Here is a 14,867-nt window from a genome sequence, read left to right on the forward strand (position 1 = left end):
CCTGTCCTCGGGGGCACCCGTGCTGCCCACCTCAGGTCAGAAGAGAGAACCCAACCCATTATTACTGTGCACATCACCCAGAGGCCAGACCCACCACTTACGTGTAGACACGTAGGCTGTTTCCCATCTGCAAACTGAAGGGGTGGGCTGGGCATTCTCTGAAGTCTTGTCTACGCTGACAGTCCTACACTGTCAGGAATGAGCTCTTTCTGGAGGCAAGTGTTTCCTCCCATTTCTGCTCCTGCTTTCTTTGGGCACTTATATCTCAACCTTGAAATTACTCTCTCACCTGTGGTTTGGTGGATATTTTGACCTGAAATAGGGGAGAATCAACTCTGGAAGATCGAAAAAATACTTGTTTTGAGTCTAGAGAGTCACTGCCATAGCACATAGCATAAGTAACTGCCATCTAGGGCTTGAGAAAACATGTCATAGCTGTGCCAAACCCATCTTAGGCTTTAAATGAAAGCATGTAATGTTTTTGGTTCATAGCGTAAGCCAGAAGAGCTATTTCTGGCATTCCTTTTTTCTCTCTACTGGTATGTACTGGATAGTCTTAATATTGCTGGCATTAGGGAGGGTCTGGGTGGCTCAGTCGGTTGAGCATCCTATGTCAGGCTCTGTGCTGACAGCCCGGAGTCTGGAGCCTGCTTCAGATTCTGTGTCTCCCTCTCTCTCTCTGCCCCTCTCCCACTTGTGCTCTGTCTCTCTGTCTCTTTCAAAATTAAATAAACATTAAAAATTTTAAAAATATTGCTGGCATTAGGATACACATAACAAAATGGGGTCATTATTTCTAACCTCCTTTGATATTCAATTCAGACTACTCTAAGAGCATGATGCATCCGTCTCTGACTCTGGGGGGTGGGGAAGGTGGACACAGAAGGTGCCTGGTTGGAATCCTTATGTCTCTCCCTAGGGATGGCACCACTCTCCCTAGGGATGGCAACATCTCTCACAGCAGACACGTTATCACAGAGCCGTGTTGAGTTATTCTCACACCAGAGAGGCTGGGTGGGTGAACTGGGCAGGGGCGTGTGGGTTAGAAATGTGCTTTCTCTCCAAATAGCCAACAGTCTTGTACAACACTTTGGACTGGGGGTTGTCTGCCAAAGGGTAGCTAGTTTCCACCAGATAAGTCTAGGAGAGGAGTATTTTTCTTGTTACTTTGTTTGATTTTGTTTTGCATCCAGCTTGTTAAAGATATAAAGAACAAGAAAGCACTTAGCCCAGCAAAAATGTGACATTTCAAGTTTTTAATTCCATTGTTACTCTAAAAGCTTCTAGCATTGCCACCTGCCTATATACACATGCACACCTGTGTGCGTTTGGCATGGTATAATATAAAGGTCTCTAGAGTCAGGCAGATCTGTGAAAAAACAACTCGTACCACCTACTACTTAAGTGATCTTAGGCACTATGCTTAACTTTTCTGAACTCACGTTATCAGGCCCAGTTCACTGGACAGTGAAAGGGCAAAATGATACCATTTGGATAAAAGCACATAGGGACTCAATATAACTAAGTGGTCAATAAATATTTATCTACAAATAAAGTCTTTTTAGCTCCAATTCACAAGGTAAGGAATACACGGCTAGCTTTCCTGGTGCCGAGCCACCCGCAGTGGCAGAGCCCACCCCGTGGCAGGTGAGCCCCATGACCAGAAGAAGGATGATTAAAGGCTGGAGGTGACCATTCAGGAACCTTTTGTAGAGAGTCCCTGCAATGGGAAGCAAGTTCAATGGAATTATCTCTAGCAGCCTCCAGGATTTCTTTTTAAAAAAAAAATTTTTTTTTTTAACGTTTATTTATTTTTGAGACAGAGAGAGACAGAGCATGAATGGGGGAGGGTCAGAGAGAGGGAGACACAGAATCTGAAACAGGCTCCAGGCTCTGGGCTGTCAGCACAGAGCCCAACGCGGGGCTCGAACTCACGGACCATGAGATCATGACCTGAGCCGAAGTCGGACGCTTAACCGACCAAGCCACCCAGACGCCCCTAGGATTTCTTTTTAAATGATAGACTACTCTTGAATAGGCAGAGCATAGGGGATATTTTCTGCCTGCAGGGTATATAGGTGGAAATTAAGATATGCCTTTTAGCACCTAAAATGGTCTCTGGAATGGGGCAAGCATTCCAATAATGTTTATTGAACGAATGAATGGACAAATGTGCATGAAACATCAGTGAAACTATCATGTAAGTCCCATGATTATGAGCAATAATCAGCATTGTCAGTACATCAACTTCTTGTTGCTATGTTCACTGCCCCGAGACCAGGGGAGTTCAAACAGTTTGTTTGCAAGTAAAAGGCGTAAGAGTTAGAGAAAACAAAAAAACACTGCCACCAACAAAAGACCAGCCAGTGAGAATGCCAAAGGTCCAGTCCACAGGTGGGACTGGGAGTTGCTCAGATAACAAGAAGAAAATCACTTAGGAAAATCCGAAGCCTTTTACTATGCAGGCTAAATACACTACCCAGAGAAACAAGGCAGGGGAGCTACACATCTACAAAGTTTATCAGAATTTGCTTTGATTGTGCCCTACTCGAAGCTTGTGCCTGGGGAAACTGAGGTATTATGTGAGGTACAGAGACATTTAGCAAGGCAAGCATTGAACTAAGAGTACAGGACCCAGCCAGTCTCCCAGCCAGCGCTTAGGCCATCTCAGCTGCCTTTTTATTTTTCTAATCTTATCTCTTAATACGATATAGAACTCACCATAGGCAGCTTTCATTATTATGTCATCCAGCTGGATTGTAAAGTGGAGATAATAATCATGACTCCAGGGACACCTGGGTGGCTCAGTCAGTTACGCGTCTAACTTTGGCTCGGGTCGTGATCTCTCGGTTCAAGAGTTCGAGCCCCACATCGGGCACTGTGCTGACAGCTCAGAGCCTGGACCCTGCTTCAGATTCTATGTCTACCTCTCTCTTTGCCCCTTTCCTGCTCGCACTCTGTCTCTCTCTCAAAAATAAACAAACATTAAAAAAAAATCATGACTGCAAAAGTTACTGGGTAGATTAATTAAGATAATGTAAAGGAGTATTAATAAATGTACCTTCCCTCCTTCCCCCTGCCTTTTGGACAAAGGAATCGTTGGAGTAGAGAAAAAACTTTAATAGACTTTGGCATGATGTGGAAATGGTAGAGGAGTGGGGATGTTTTAAATTCAGTGTAAAACATGTGTTTTAAAATCATTTGCGGATTGAAATTACTATTATTGTCCCCCACAGTGCTGTGAATAAGTGGCTAAAATTTGGACAAAAGATGTCAGTAAGTTATTTGCCAGGTCCTGGGTTGGAATAGATTCTTCCTCGAGATTGCTTAGCAGACAGGTTTCCAAATTCACCTGCCTTCATTTAGCTTAACACACTTTGTTTTTGATTAAATGTTTGAAAATTCTTATTTCTCCAGACTCAAACCCCATCACGGCAACAAGACTCCCTTTAACTTTAGAAAGATCTGAGTTCCAAGGGAAAAGGGTTACATTCATTTTCCTATTTCATGGACAGTTTTGAAAGCCCTTAGTGCTTGGGCGGGGCCCAGTCACACCCTTCACAAATCCCCAGACTAGAAGTTTAATTTTGTCATCCTGTGGCATGTAAAATGAAACCACGTACCATAGAAAAATGATGAGTGACTCACTCGCATGTGATCTTCCAGGGAAGAGAGGGATTCAGTAAGAATGTGCCACAAGGACAGCAAATCCCTTCATAATGGACGTTCTGGTTGCCTGTCCTGGGACCTGGGTCAACGTCATGAATCTGAATGGAGGCGACCAAGTTAAGGTGGGGTCTCAAGGGGAGCATCCGGCACTGGGGTGAGTTCGTCACTGTGCCACATCCAGCAAGACCAGAGCAATTGCATTCATCAGCACACTAAGAAAGGGTTCAACTCTCAGGGGCAGGTTCATATTTACAGGCCCACCACACACATGCCGTCAAATGCAGACACACACATGCTGATAATTTATTTATTACATTGAGAAATATAATTGTTACTTAGAAATACCCTGTACTTTGAAGACAGGTCCACATGGGAAGCCAAACTCTAGTTTGGGGTTGCTTTGCAATCACGGAATCAGAGCAAAGGGTATTAGATCTGTAACAGAGCAGGGGGAGATACCTGATTCTGGACCATTGGTTCCTAAGGCCAAGCCACCCTTTCCTCAGTACAGGGCTTTGATGAATATTTCAGAGTAAGCCTCTCAGGATTTTTTTTTTAATACTCTATGGTTTTTTTTGTTTTTTTTTTTAAGTTTATTTGTTTTTGACAGAGACAGAGCACGAGCATGAGCTGGGGAGGGGCAGAGAGAGAGGGAGACACAGAATCTGAAGCAGGCTCCAGGCTCCAAGCTGTCAGCACAGAGCCTGACGCGGGGCTCAAACTCACGAACTGCGAGATCATGACCTGGGCCGAAGTCGGACATTTAACCGACTGAGCCACCCAGGCGCCCCAAGCCTCTCAGGATTTTGTGTGGCATTTGCATTGCCTATGGACACAGTCTTTGTTTAAAAAGGCTAATACTTTCAGCAAGCGGGCTTTAGTGCAGGAGCCATTTTTTCTCATCGAAATAAATTTGCATATCTTTGTTGTGATGGCTATTTGCTCATTTTGCTAGTCTAATGCTCAGGAAACTAATTTGCCTGTTTTCCAAATTGTGGGTGAGCGGGGAGGAATCCACCACTCTGCTGTCCCCATGAACGGCCTACTGAAATATTACATGAAATCAGAGATCCTTGTTCCATGCACCTGCATCTGCCATAAGGACATAAGAATCTGGCAGTTGATACAATAGGGCAGTTTGTGGGATGGTGTGATAATTTCCTTTCGTACTTCCAAGCAGAAAACTATATGGATCCGTTCTCGACATATCTAATTTTTCATTAGGAACCCATCATAAATTACTTCTGCAAATTTTTGTAATCTTTCCTGAAGTAAGTTGAACTCACTTACGAATTAGTGTTCCCTTATGTAACTGCCCTTGGGATAGGTCTCTTCCTTATTGTTCTTTTAACGTTTATTTGTGTTTGAGAGAGTGCGGGGGAGGGGCAGAGAGAGAGGAGAAGAGACTCTGAGGTGGGCTCTGTGCTGAGAGCAGAAAGCTCAATGGAGGGCTCAAACTCACGAGCCCTGAGATCCCAGCCTGAGCTGAATCAGACATTTAACCAACTGACCCACCCAGGCGCCCCTCCAGGGATAGGTCTCTTCTGTTTAGTTCCCAGCTTTCTTTCAGTTGCTCTAAAACGATGTCTTAAAAATTTCAGGGGCCCTATCATGAGCCCTAGTTGTAGAGTTCAGATAATTATAAAGAAATTGCAGTTTCCCACCCAGATAGTGCATGACCCTTAGATTTTTTTCAGGTATCACTAACATATGGTCCCTTCAGTCTTCATCTTTCCATCTTGAAGAGTCCTCAAGGTGGAAGGTCATTTGAGCCATGCCCCGAACCTCAGGGTTTGCCTTTTTACTAAAACTGCAGCACAGTTACCAATTATTTTGCCCCGCCTATGAGCAGCAAAGAAGCTTTTAAAACCCCAACACTAAGTCTGAGTCCTTGTGAACCTGGTGATATTATTCAGTTTATGGACTTGCAGGCTGGCCTTCAGAGAGACTGAATGAGTGAATCAAGGAAGCTGAGGCAGGAAAGGGTTCCTGTAAAGAGTCCTTGGCTCTGTGGGCTGGAGGAAAATGTGGGAGGACTTTTAGAGGTTGAGCTCGGGGAAGAAGGGCCTGGCATTCTTTGGGAGCTGATCATTTTGTGCTGTTAGGAAGAGGCCCGCAACTGTTCTGTACCAGGGGAAACTAAGTGATTCCTTCCCCTCCTTTCTGCTCCCCACCCATCCTTGTGGAGAGTTACTCACACCCCACAGGTGCCAGACATGTTAGTGAGCGTTTGTGTGGGTTCACTTTACACGTATTTTCTGATATCTAATGACAGAATCAAGGGGTACCATTTCTGCATTCATTTCTATAATCGACTGAGAAACTCGTTTGGTACTAGTGAATAATAAATATACAACAGCTGTCTCTATGTAAATGGACTTATGCTGTGTGCTGTCCAAGTTTCAAAATAGATTGTCTGGCTAAAAGTACCCTGTTTTCAAGTATGATACATTTTTTTTTCCTTTAGTAAATTATTTCTAGCTCATTGAATAATGGCTCTCAGTATTTCCATAAGGTTTTGCTCAAGCATTTTTTCCACCTCTTGCTGTGGTCAGAAGGACTGGAAGTATTTATATTAAAGGCTGGCTTTTTGGAGAGGTGTTTCCCTTCCCTGCCCCCTTCCTCACTGCAATTACAATAGTTCCCCCTTATCCACGGGGGATACATTCCAAGAACCCCAGTAGATGCCTAAAACCACAGGTAGTGTGGATCCCTATATATGCTGGTTTTTCCTATACATACAGACCCTATGATAAAGTTTAACTTATAAATTAGGCACAGTAAGAGATTAACAGCAAGAACTGATATTAAATTAAAACAATTATGTTGATATACTGTAATAAAAGTTACATGAATGTGATCTTCCTTGAAAAATATCTGGTTGTACTGTACTTACCCTTCTTCTTGTGATGATGTGAGATGATAAAGTGTCTACGTGATGAGATGAAGTGAGGTGGATGATGTAGGCAGTGAAGTAGCATTAAGCTACCACTGACGTGATGGCAGGAGGATGACCTCTGGACTGTGATTGAGCAAAACCACAGATAAGGGAGGACTACCTTAATTCCCAAACCCCATAGAAACAAAGGGAGGGCACTTGCTTCTTAAAGCTGGGTCTGCTAGGTTGTCCACAGATTAGCAGAAGCTCAATCCAACTCACATGTAAATTATACTTAATGAGAGATATGGGCACATTTTGATTATTCATAGGATATGAAACAAGACCTCCAGACAAATTTAAGGCTAAGCTTCAAAGAGCCCTGCTCATAGCTTCCCCTGGCACATTCTGGACAGACAAGAAATACCCCTTCCTGTCCCCTATAGATAGTCTTGTCTCTACTCCAACCCCATCTCATGCCACTCTGGTCCTTGTTCATGATGCTTTTGCTCATTCCTCTAACACAGTCACTTCATTGCTGCCTCAGGGCCTTTGCATTAACTGTTTATTCTGCCTGCAATAGTTCTCCTCGAGCACTTTGAATAGTGAGCCTCTTCTCCTCATTCAGGTCTTAGCTCAAGTATCATCTTCTTGAAGATGACTTCCCTGGTCACCCTGTCCAGGCTAGCTCCTTCTCAGTAACCTGATCACATTATCTTCCAACCCAGGATTCAGCAAACTTTTTCTGTGAAGGGCCAGGTATTAAATATCTTCAGCTCTATGAACCATGTAGTCTGTCACAAACTCTCACTGTAGCCTGAAAGCAGCCATAGATAATATGTAAATAAATGGGTGTGACCACGCTCCAGTAAGTATTTATGAACACTGAGATTTGAATTTTATATTATGTTCATGTGTCATGAAATATTATTCTTTTAACTTTTGTCCCCCATTGAAAATGTAAAAACCATTCTTAACCTGTAGGCCATACAAAAACCAGATTTGGCCCATGAGCTGTGGTTTGCTGATCCCTGTTCTATAGCATTGTCCCGTTGTATTTTCATCTTACTGATCTGAAATTATCCTATTTGTTTGTCATCTGTCTTTCCTTGAAAGCTCCTTGAAGTCACATTCTTTGTCTTATTCGCTATATTATCTCTGTCAACTAGAATAGTGCCTAGAATATAGAGATACTTTATGAAAGTTTGGTGATTGAATGAATAAATTCATATAGACCGTGAGCCACAAAATCCAGCACAGAATTTCTTACAAATATTTTCCATATATATCCTGTTCCAGGTGCCACACCCTGCCCAGGCCTCTAACTCTGTCTGTCTGTTCCTTAGTGCTTTCTCAAGATTTCCTGACCTTCCTCTCACTCCTGTCTACCCTGTAGAATAGAGCCTTGCTGAAGCATGCCTTTTGTTATATCATTTCTCTGCAAAAACCAAAACCTTTCCACTATTTTACTTACCATTACCTACAGATCAAGTCTGACTCCTCAGTTGGGCATAGGAGGCCTTGCCTAATCAATCCCCACCTGCTTTTCCAACCTTATCTCTGAACCTTCCCTCAAATGAGACCTCTGCTCCAGCAGCCTCATCTCTTCATTGTCCCTGAGGCCACTGCTCATTCCCTCCTCTGCACCTTTGCTCAGGCTGTGCCCCAGAAGAAGTTGGCATTCCCCTCAGGAAGGAATTGAGCCCCTATGTAGCTATAAGGGAAGTGTGCAGTGAGTGATGGGATACAAGGAAGAATGGTGCTGAGCCTCAGGAGAGCTGCAAGATAAGTGGTGAACAGACCTGACTCAATTGGTAATAAAATGGGTTAAGCAGGACTTAGTTATTCTCAGGGAATAATTGAAAAGTGCTGCTTGGTAGGGCGATCTAGGCCAATGCTTTTCAAACTACTGTGCAGACAGGTATTGGGAGAATTTTGTTAAAATGCAGATTCTGGCAGTAGGTGTGGAGTGGGGGCCTGAGACTGCTCCCAGATGATGCCCATGCTTATGGTTCCAGGATGATTCTTTTGAGGATCAGGGAGCTAACAAAATGCTTAGGAAAGAAACCTTTCCCATAGGACTCAGATATGGAAACAGGAAGTCAGTTGGCCTATCCCTCAGAGACCTGCCTATCTATCATGAGGCCAGGACTCGTAGCCTACAATCAAGGCTCTCCTTGCCTTTTGAATGACTGAGTACATGTGTGAAGATCTGAGCGACCTTGCTGAAGAGAACCAAGCACAAAGCTGCGTGTATAGGGAAGAAGCACCTGTACGTCCTGAGATAGCGGCAGGGAGAGGCCATCTGGAAATGACAAGCCTAATGTTGGCTGGGCCACTGGCCATCACACACACGCACACACACATACACACATGCACAGAGTGTGGGTTGGAGTGCGATACTTCTCCCTAATGCAATTGGATTATCTTTTCTCCAAGGAGACACCTCTTCTCCACTAGAGCTTACAGTTCAGAATCCAGGTATGGCTTGAGTACAAGTAATATACTTCATCCTAACAAACAATAGCAATCACTTCTGTAACGTGTTATCTCCAAACAGAAGAGCAGGTAGGGAAGTATTTTGTCGGAGTGATACATTTGCCTGTTTGAGCAGTTTGTCTTTAATTATTACCCTGACCTTTCTATCTTTGGCTAATCAACAGCTGGCCTTCTGATGAAAATGGATGCTATTTCCTAATTGTTTAACTTTGTGTAAACTACAAGTTACCCTGTTTAATGATTTTAATGCTACATCTCTCATCACAGTAATTTCCCCTCTGCTTTTATCACAGAGGAACTTCTGCTTGGGTGACTGAACTCTGATCCTGATCTAGAGTCACGGCCATGGTAAGTTGGGGAGTGCCTCACCCTACCTGGTGCCAGGCACAGACAGGTACAGGATGTGTGTGCAGGGACTGTTGACTTTACAGAGGATTGTTTGCTTAACAGAGGGGAGAGAGAAGGAAATGAAAAGGCAGTTTCTTTCTTTCCTTTTTTTTTTTTTAAGCACTATTTTAATTTCTTTCAGGGGTGGTGAGAAATTTGACCCTGAAAATTAATTCAAAAGATAATCCATTTAATCTGTCTGACATCCTGAGATACAGAAATAAGTTGTAGTTATATCTCTGCAGGGGTACTACATGTTCATTTTAGGAATTTTCTGCAAATAAAAAAGAAAAAGAAAAACCCCACAGGTTCTACCTTTGGGAGACAAGTGCCATTCACATTTTGGTGTAACCTCATCAGGCTTATCAAGGGTGTTTGTTAGCCATATGGTCTTGTCATCTGCCTCCTGTTTTTGGCTGTGACTGGACTCCTCAGAGTTTCATTATCTGATCTTTGGGACAGGCAGGGAATTGGATCCCTTTGAGAGTTCCACAAAGTTCAATGCTGTTGTGGAAGCTGAGCCTCCTAGCTGCAAATAGGCTCTACCTGAGGCTGGCCATCTGCTCTCCTTCTCCCACCCAAATAAGGTTATCTGAACAGGCAGGTGGTTTTGGTTCCTGGTATTCTCAGCAGAAATAATAGCAATAGAATCTTACACCTGGAGAGGCCCAGAGTTTCCACCAGCGTTAAATGGCCTCCTTTAGGAAGATAGACGTGTAAACTATCTTGAACAACTGGTAATAGACTCATAACATTGTTTTACATTAGACATTCTACAATTTTCTTCATCATCCCTGACAGTCAAAACCTTGCTCATATCTACTCCAAATCTCTATGCATTATTTTAAAATTAATTTCCTTTAGGGGTGCCTGGATGGCTCTGTCGGTTAAGCGTCTGACTTTGGCTCAGGTCATGATCTTGCCGTTGGTGGGTTCGAGCCCCGCTCTTTGCTGACTGCTCAGAGCCTGGAGCCTGCTTCAGATTCTGTGTCTTCCTACCTCTCTGCCCCTCCCCCACTTGCTCTCTATCTCTCTCTCAGAAATAAATAAACATTAAAAATTTAAAAAAAGAAAGTTTTACGGTGTCCTGACTTTGTGCCAGGTGTGGTACTTGGCTCAGGGGACTCAAAGTTAATGGGACAGTCTTTCTGTCTGCAATAAGCTCACAGGCTTCCGATATGCAAAGCCTGTAACCAAGTGACCTTTTAGTGTGCTTTCCACTCGAGGAAAATTACCTCAGTTGCTCTCATCTTTCCTCCTAGGGCCTGTTTTCCATCATCGCTGTTATTTATTGGACAGATAAAAGACATTTTTAAAGAGTAGGAAAAACACAACATAGTCACGATATTGTAATTCCCAATTGTTGTCCATCATTTTATTTTAGACCCTACTCACATGTGTAATAATTTTTCAAACAGTAGTAATAAGCATAAATAACAATTATGTATTCATTATAATCTTCACTTTGCTAACATGTTTATATTATATTTTGTGGCATATTAAAATCATTTATTCTAGATGGTGGAATTATGGCTGTTTTAATTTTCTTCTTAATTCTTTTTTTTTAATTTCCCAAATCTCTACAATGACCATATGATACATTTCTAAAAACAAAATGTTTTTGTGTTTATCTATTTTATTTTTGAGAGAGAGAGCATAAGGTGGGGAGGGGCAGAGAGAGAGAGCGAGACACAGAATCCAAAGCAGGCTTCCAAGCTCTGAGCTGTCAGTGCAGAGCCTGATGCGGGGCTAGAACCCACGAACCATGAGGTCATGACCTGAGATGAAGTTGAATGCTCAACTGACTGAGCCACCCAGGTGCTCTGAAAATATATTTTAAAAGCTACCAGGGGCGCCTGGGTGGCTCAGTCGGTTAAGCGTCCGACTTTGGCTCAGGTCATGATCTCGCGGTCCATGAGTTCGAGTCCCATGTTGGGCTCTGTGCTGACTGCTCAGAGCCTGGAGCCTGTATCAGATTCTGTGCCTCCCTCTCTCTCTGACCCTCCCCTGTTCATGCTCTGTCTCTCTCTGTCTCAAAAATAAATAAACGTTAAAAAAAAAAATTTTAAAGCTACCGTATGTTTAATTTACATATAGTGGAATGCACCACTCTTAAGGTTACTGGTAGATGAGTTTTGACAAATATATGGACCATATAACCTACTCCTCTATCAAGATAGATAGAACAGGGGCACCTGGGTGGCTCAGTTGCTTAAACATCCAACTCTTGATTTCAACTTGGGTCATGATCTCACGGTTTGTAGGACTGAACTCTGCATAGATCTGTGCTGTCAGTGCAGAGCCTGCTTGGAATTCTCTCTATCTCCCTGTCTCTCTGCCCCTCCCCTGCTCATGCCCTCCCTCCCCTCAAAATAAATAAATAAACTTTTTTTTTTAAAGAAGCTAGAACATTTCCTCACTCCAGGAAGTTCATTTATGCTCTTCTGAGTCAGTTCCCATGCTACTTCCACTCCACCCCAGAAATGTAACCTCTCTTCTGATTGTTATTACCATAGATTAGCTTCAACTGTTCTAGAGCATTCTATCAATGGCATCATAGAATATGTACTCTTTTACGTCTGGCTTCTTTTGCTGGGTGTTATATTTTTGGCAATCCATCCTTGTTGCTGTAAGTATCAGCAGTTTGTTCCTTGATTCCTTTTTTATTGCTGATTAGTATTTGTTGGGGGATCATCTTCAAAAAAGACATGACCACTGACTGACCCATAAGCTGGACCTGGCCAATCGAAGGCTCCTCACTCCTTCCCCTGCTTTTGGAATGTGGGTCCCACTTATGCTCCCAGAGGCTGCTCCAAGGATATAGCCCTGAGATGGCAATGTGTTGAAGACAGCTGCACAGTGTATGTGACTGAGCCCATTTAGGACCTCTTTATAAAGTTTTAAGATTTGGAGGATGAGTGCAGGGATCAGTTTGTCTTGCTGCAGCCCAAGACGAGCCTCATATGTAAGTTCCTTTTGCTAATGTTAAAAGGGCCACCTACAGACGTGGAGTGGCCTGCCTCTTTCTTCAGTCTCTGCCTGCTCTCTGCCTGTGGGGCTAGGTTTCAGATTATACCCAGAAAGCTCCTGAGGAGGTTGTGAACCTACAATATTCCAGTGTATGGTATTCCAGTTTTTGGCATTATTACCTTCCTGATTATTGTAATAACTGAATAATATTTCATTGATTGTGATCTAACACCTGTTTCTAGCTGCTCATTTTTGTTATTCTTTCCTACATCACCCCTGTTTCCTTTGCTGCCACAAGAATCCCTCCTGAGACTCCTTTGGCTTCCCAGAACGGATAATAGTACATTATGCCTTGGAATTTGATCAATACAGTGACTTTAGGGCTAACCAGAACAAATTTTCTCAGCTTATCTTTTTCCGGGAAGAATGAGTCACTAAGAATGTTAATTGATAAGCTGAAACATCTTTGCAAATCCCTCCATCGATTCATCTTGTTAGATATTAGTTTTAATCCCACAGTAACATCCCTCAGCAATGCAGTTTGTGTTAAAGTCGACTGCAGAGTTTGGGCACCATCCAAAATTTTTTCAATACTGAAGCTCCAAAAGAACCCTGTGGAGTATTTCACTCGGAAAGCTGTCTCATAGTGGAGCCAGCGGCTAAGTTAGGCCATGTTGGAATTTTGACAGCAAATCACCAGTTTGCTTGTTGCTACTGATACACAGTAGAAGAATTAAAGTACCTGTATTCATTTCCTAGGGCTGCCATAACAAAGTCCTACAAACTGGGTGGCTTAAAATAATAGAAATTGGATGTCTCACAGTTCTGGAGGCCAGAAACCCAAAATCAAGGTGTTGGCATGGCCAGGATCCCTCTAAAACCTGTAGGGGGCCTCTTTCTAGCTTCTGGTGGTTTGCTGGCAGTCTTAGGCATCCTTTGGCTTTCTGCTGCTTAACTCCTGTGCGTGTCGTCATGTGCCGTCTTCTTTTTTTTTTTAATCTTTTATTTTTTTTATGTCTACTTATTTTTGAGAGAGAGAGAGCGAGCATGAGTAGGCAAGGGGCAGAGAGAGAGGTAGACACAGAATCCGAAGCAGGCTCCAGGCTCTGAGCTGTCAGCACAGAGCCCAATGTGGGGCTCAAACTCACGAGCCATGAGATTATGACCTGAGCCGAAGTTGGATGCCTAACTAGCTGAGCCACCCAGGTGCCCATGGTTTTTTCTTTTTTCTCTTTCTTTCTTTCTTTCTTTCTTTCTTTCTTTCTTTCTTTCTTTCTTTCTTTCTTTCTTTCTTTCTTTCTTTCTCTTTCTTTCTTTCTTTATGCCTTCTTCTTATAAGGACACCAATCATGTTGGATTAGGGGCTCACCCTACTCCAGAATGACCTCATCTTAATTTAATTAATTACATCTGCAATGACCCTATTTCCAAATAAGGATGCATTCCGAGATACTGGGGTTAGGACTTCAACATTATCTTTTGGGGAGGTTACAATTCAGCCTGTAATAGTGCCCAAGGAAGTTAATTTCATTGATTTCTACTTCCCTCTGTCAGGTGTATAGAGGGAGGTGACTAAGTATTAGATGCTGATTATATTAGATATCTAATATATCTAGCATTTTACCTAGATATCTAGATAAATATAGTAGGTGAAAGTTTGGATTTTCAGCAGATAAGGCCCACACTCTCTGGTACCTAAGGCCTTTGGATGGACTTGATGTGAGCCACAGTGATCAAAGTCTGACTTACTAGAGAACCACCCTAAGGGCATAAAAATCTTTTATTCCTTTATTTTTTTTTTAATTTTTTTAATGTTTATTCATTTTTTTTTTGCCAGAGACAGAGCACAGTGGGGGAGAGGCAGAGAGAGAGGGAGACACAGAATCCAAAGCAGGCTCTAGGCTTTGAGCTGTCAGCATAGAGCTGGATGAAGGGCTTGAACTCACGACTGTGAGATCATGACCTGAGCTGAAGTCGAACACTTAACTGACTGAGCCACCCAGGCACCGCCTCTATCCTTTTAGATGGTCGATGTTGTATCTTTGGATCGAGTTAAATCATCAGAGAGCCTTAGATATATTCTACACTGTTTTTGCTACCTGTACATATGCTCGATTCTGGATTTTGCTTTGGCATCATTGCCACATAAGCTTACGTTAAGAGATATTGTCAGAAATAGAAGAATCTCACTCTTCTATTTACTGTAGAGATGTTGTTGAAGTCATATTATTTTTAACGTTTATTTATTTTTGAGACAGAGAGAGACAGAGCATGAACGGGGGAGGGTCAGAGAGAGGGAGACACAGAATCTGAAACAGGCTCCAGGCTCCGAGCTGTCAGCACAGAGCCCGATGCGGGGCTCGAACTCACAGACCGCGAGATCATGACCTGAGCCCAAGTCGGCCGCTTAACCGACTGAGCCACCCAGGCGCCCCTAAGTCATATTTAATAATAGTGGTGATGA

General features: G+C 43.0%; 1 protein-coding gene across 1 annotated transcript in view; it reads left to right on the forward strand.

Moving 5' to 3' along the window:
• ANXA4 (annexin A4) overlaps positions 1-14,867 on the forward strand; it is a 60,512-nt gene that overhangs the window by 16,201 nt on the left and 29,444 nt on the right. The window contains exon 2 of the mRNA XM_047068348.1: positions 9,340-9,394. Within this exon, the coding sequence (XP_046924304.1) occupies positions 9,392-9,394 (3 nt within the window). The 5' untranslated portion in view covers positions 9,340-9,391. The remainder of the gene's footprint in view (positions 1-9,339; positions 9,395-14,867) is intronic.

The sequence above is a fragment of the Lynx rufus genome, unplaced genomic scaffold (genome assembly GCF_022079265.1).
Source record: "Lynx rufus isolate CCGP_SWC_20201006 ecotype Redwood Valley unplaced genomic scaffold, mLynRuf1.p SCAF_8, whole genome shotgun sequence".
Taxonomy (NCBI): Eukaryota; Metazoa; Chordata; class Mammalia; order Carnivora; family Felidae; genus Lynx; species Lynx rufus.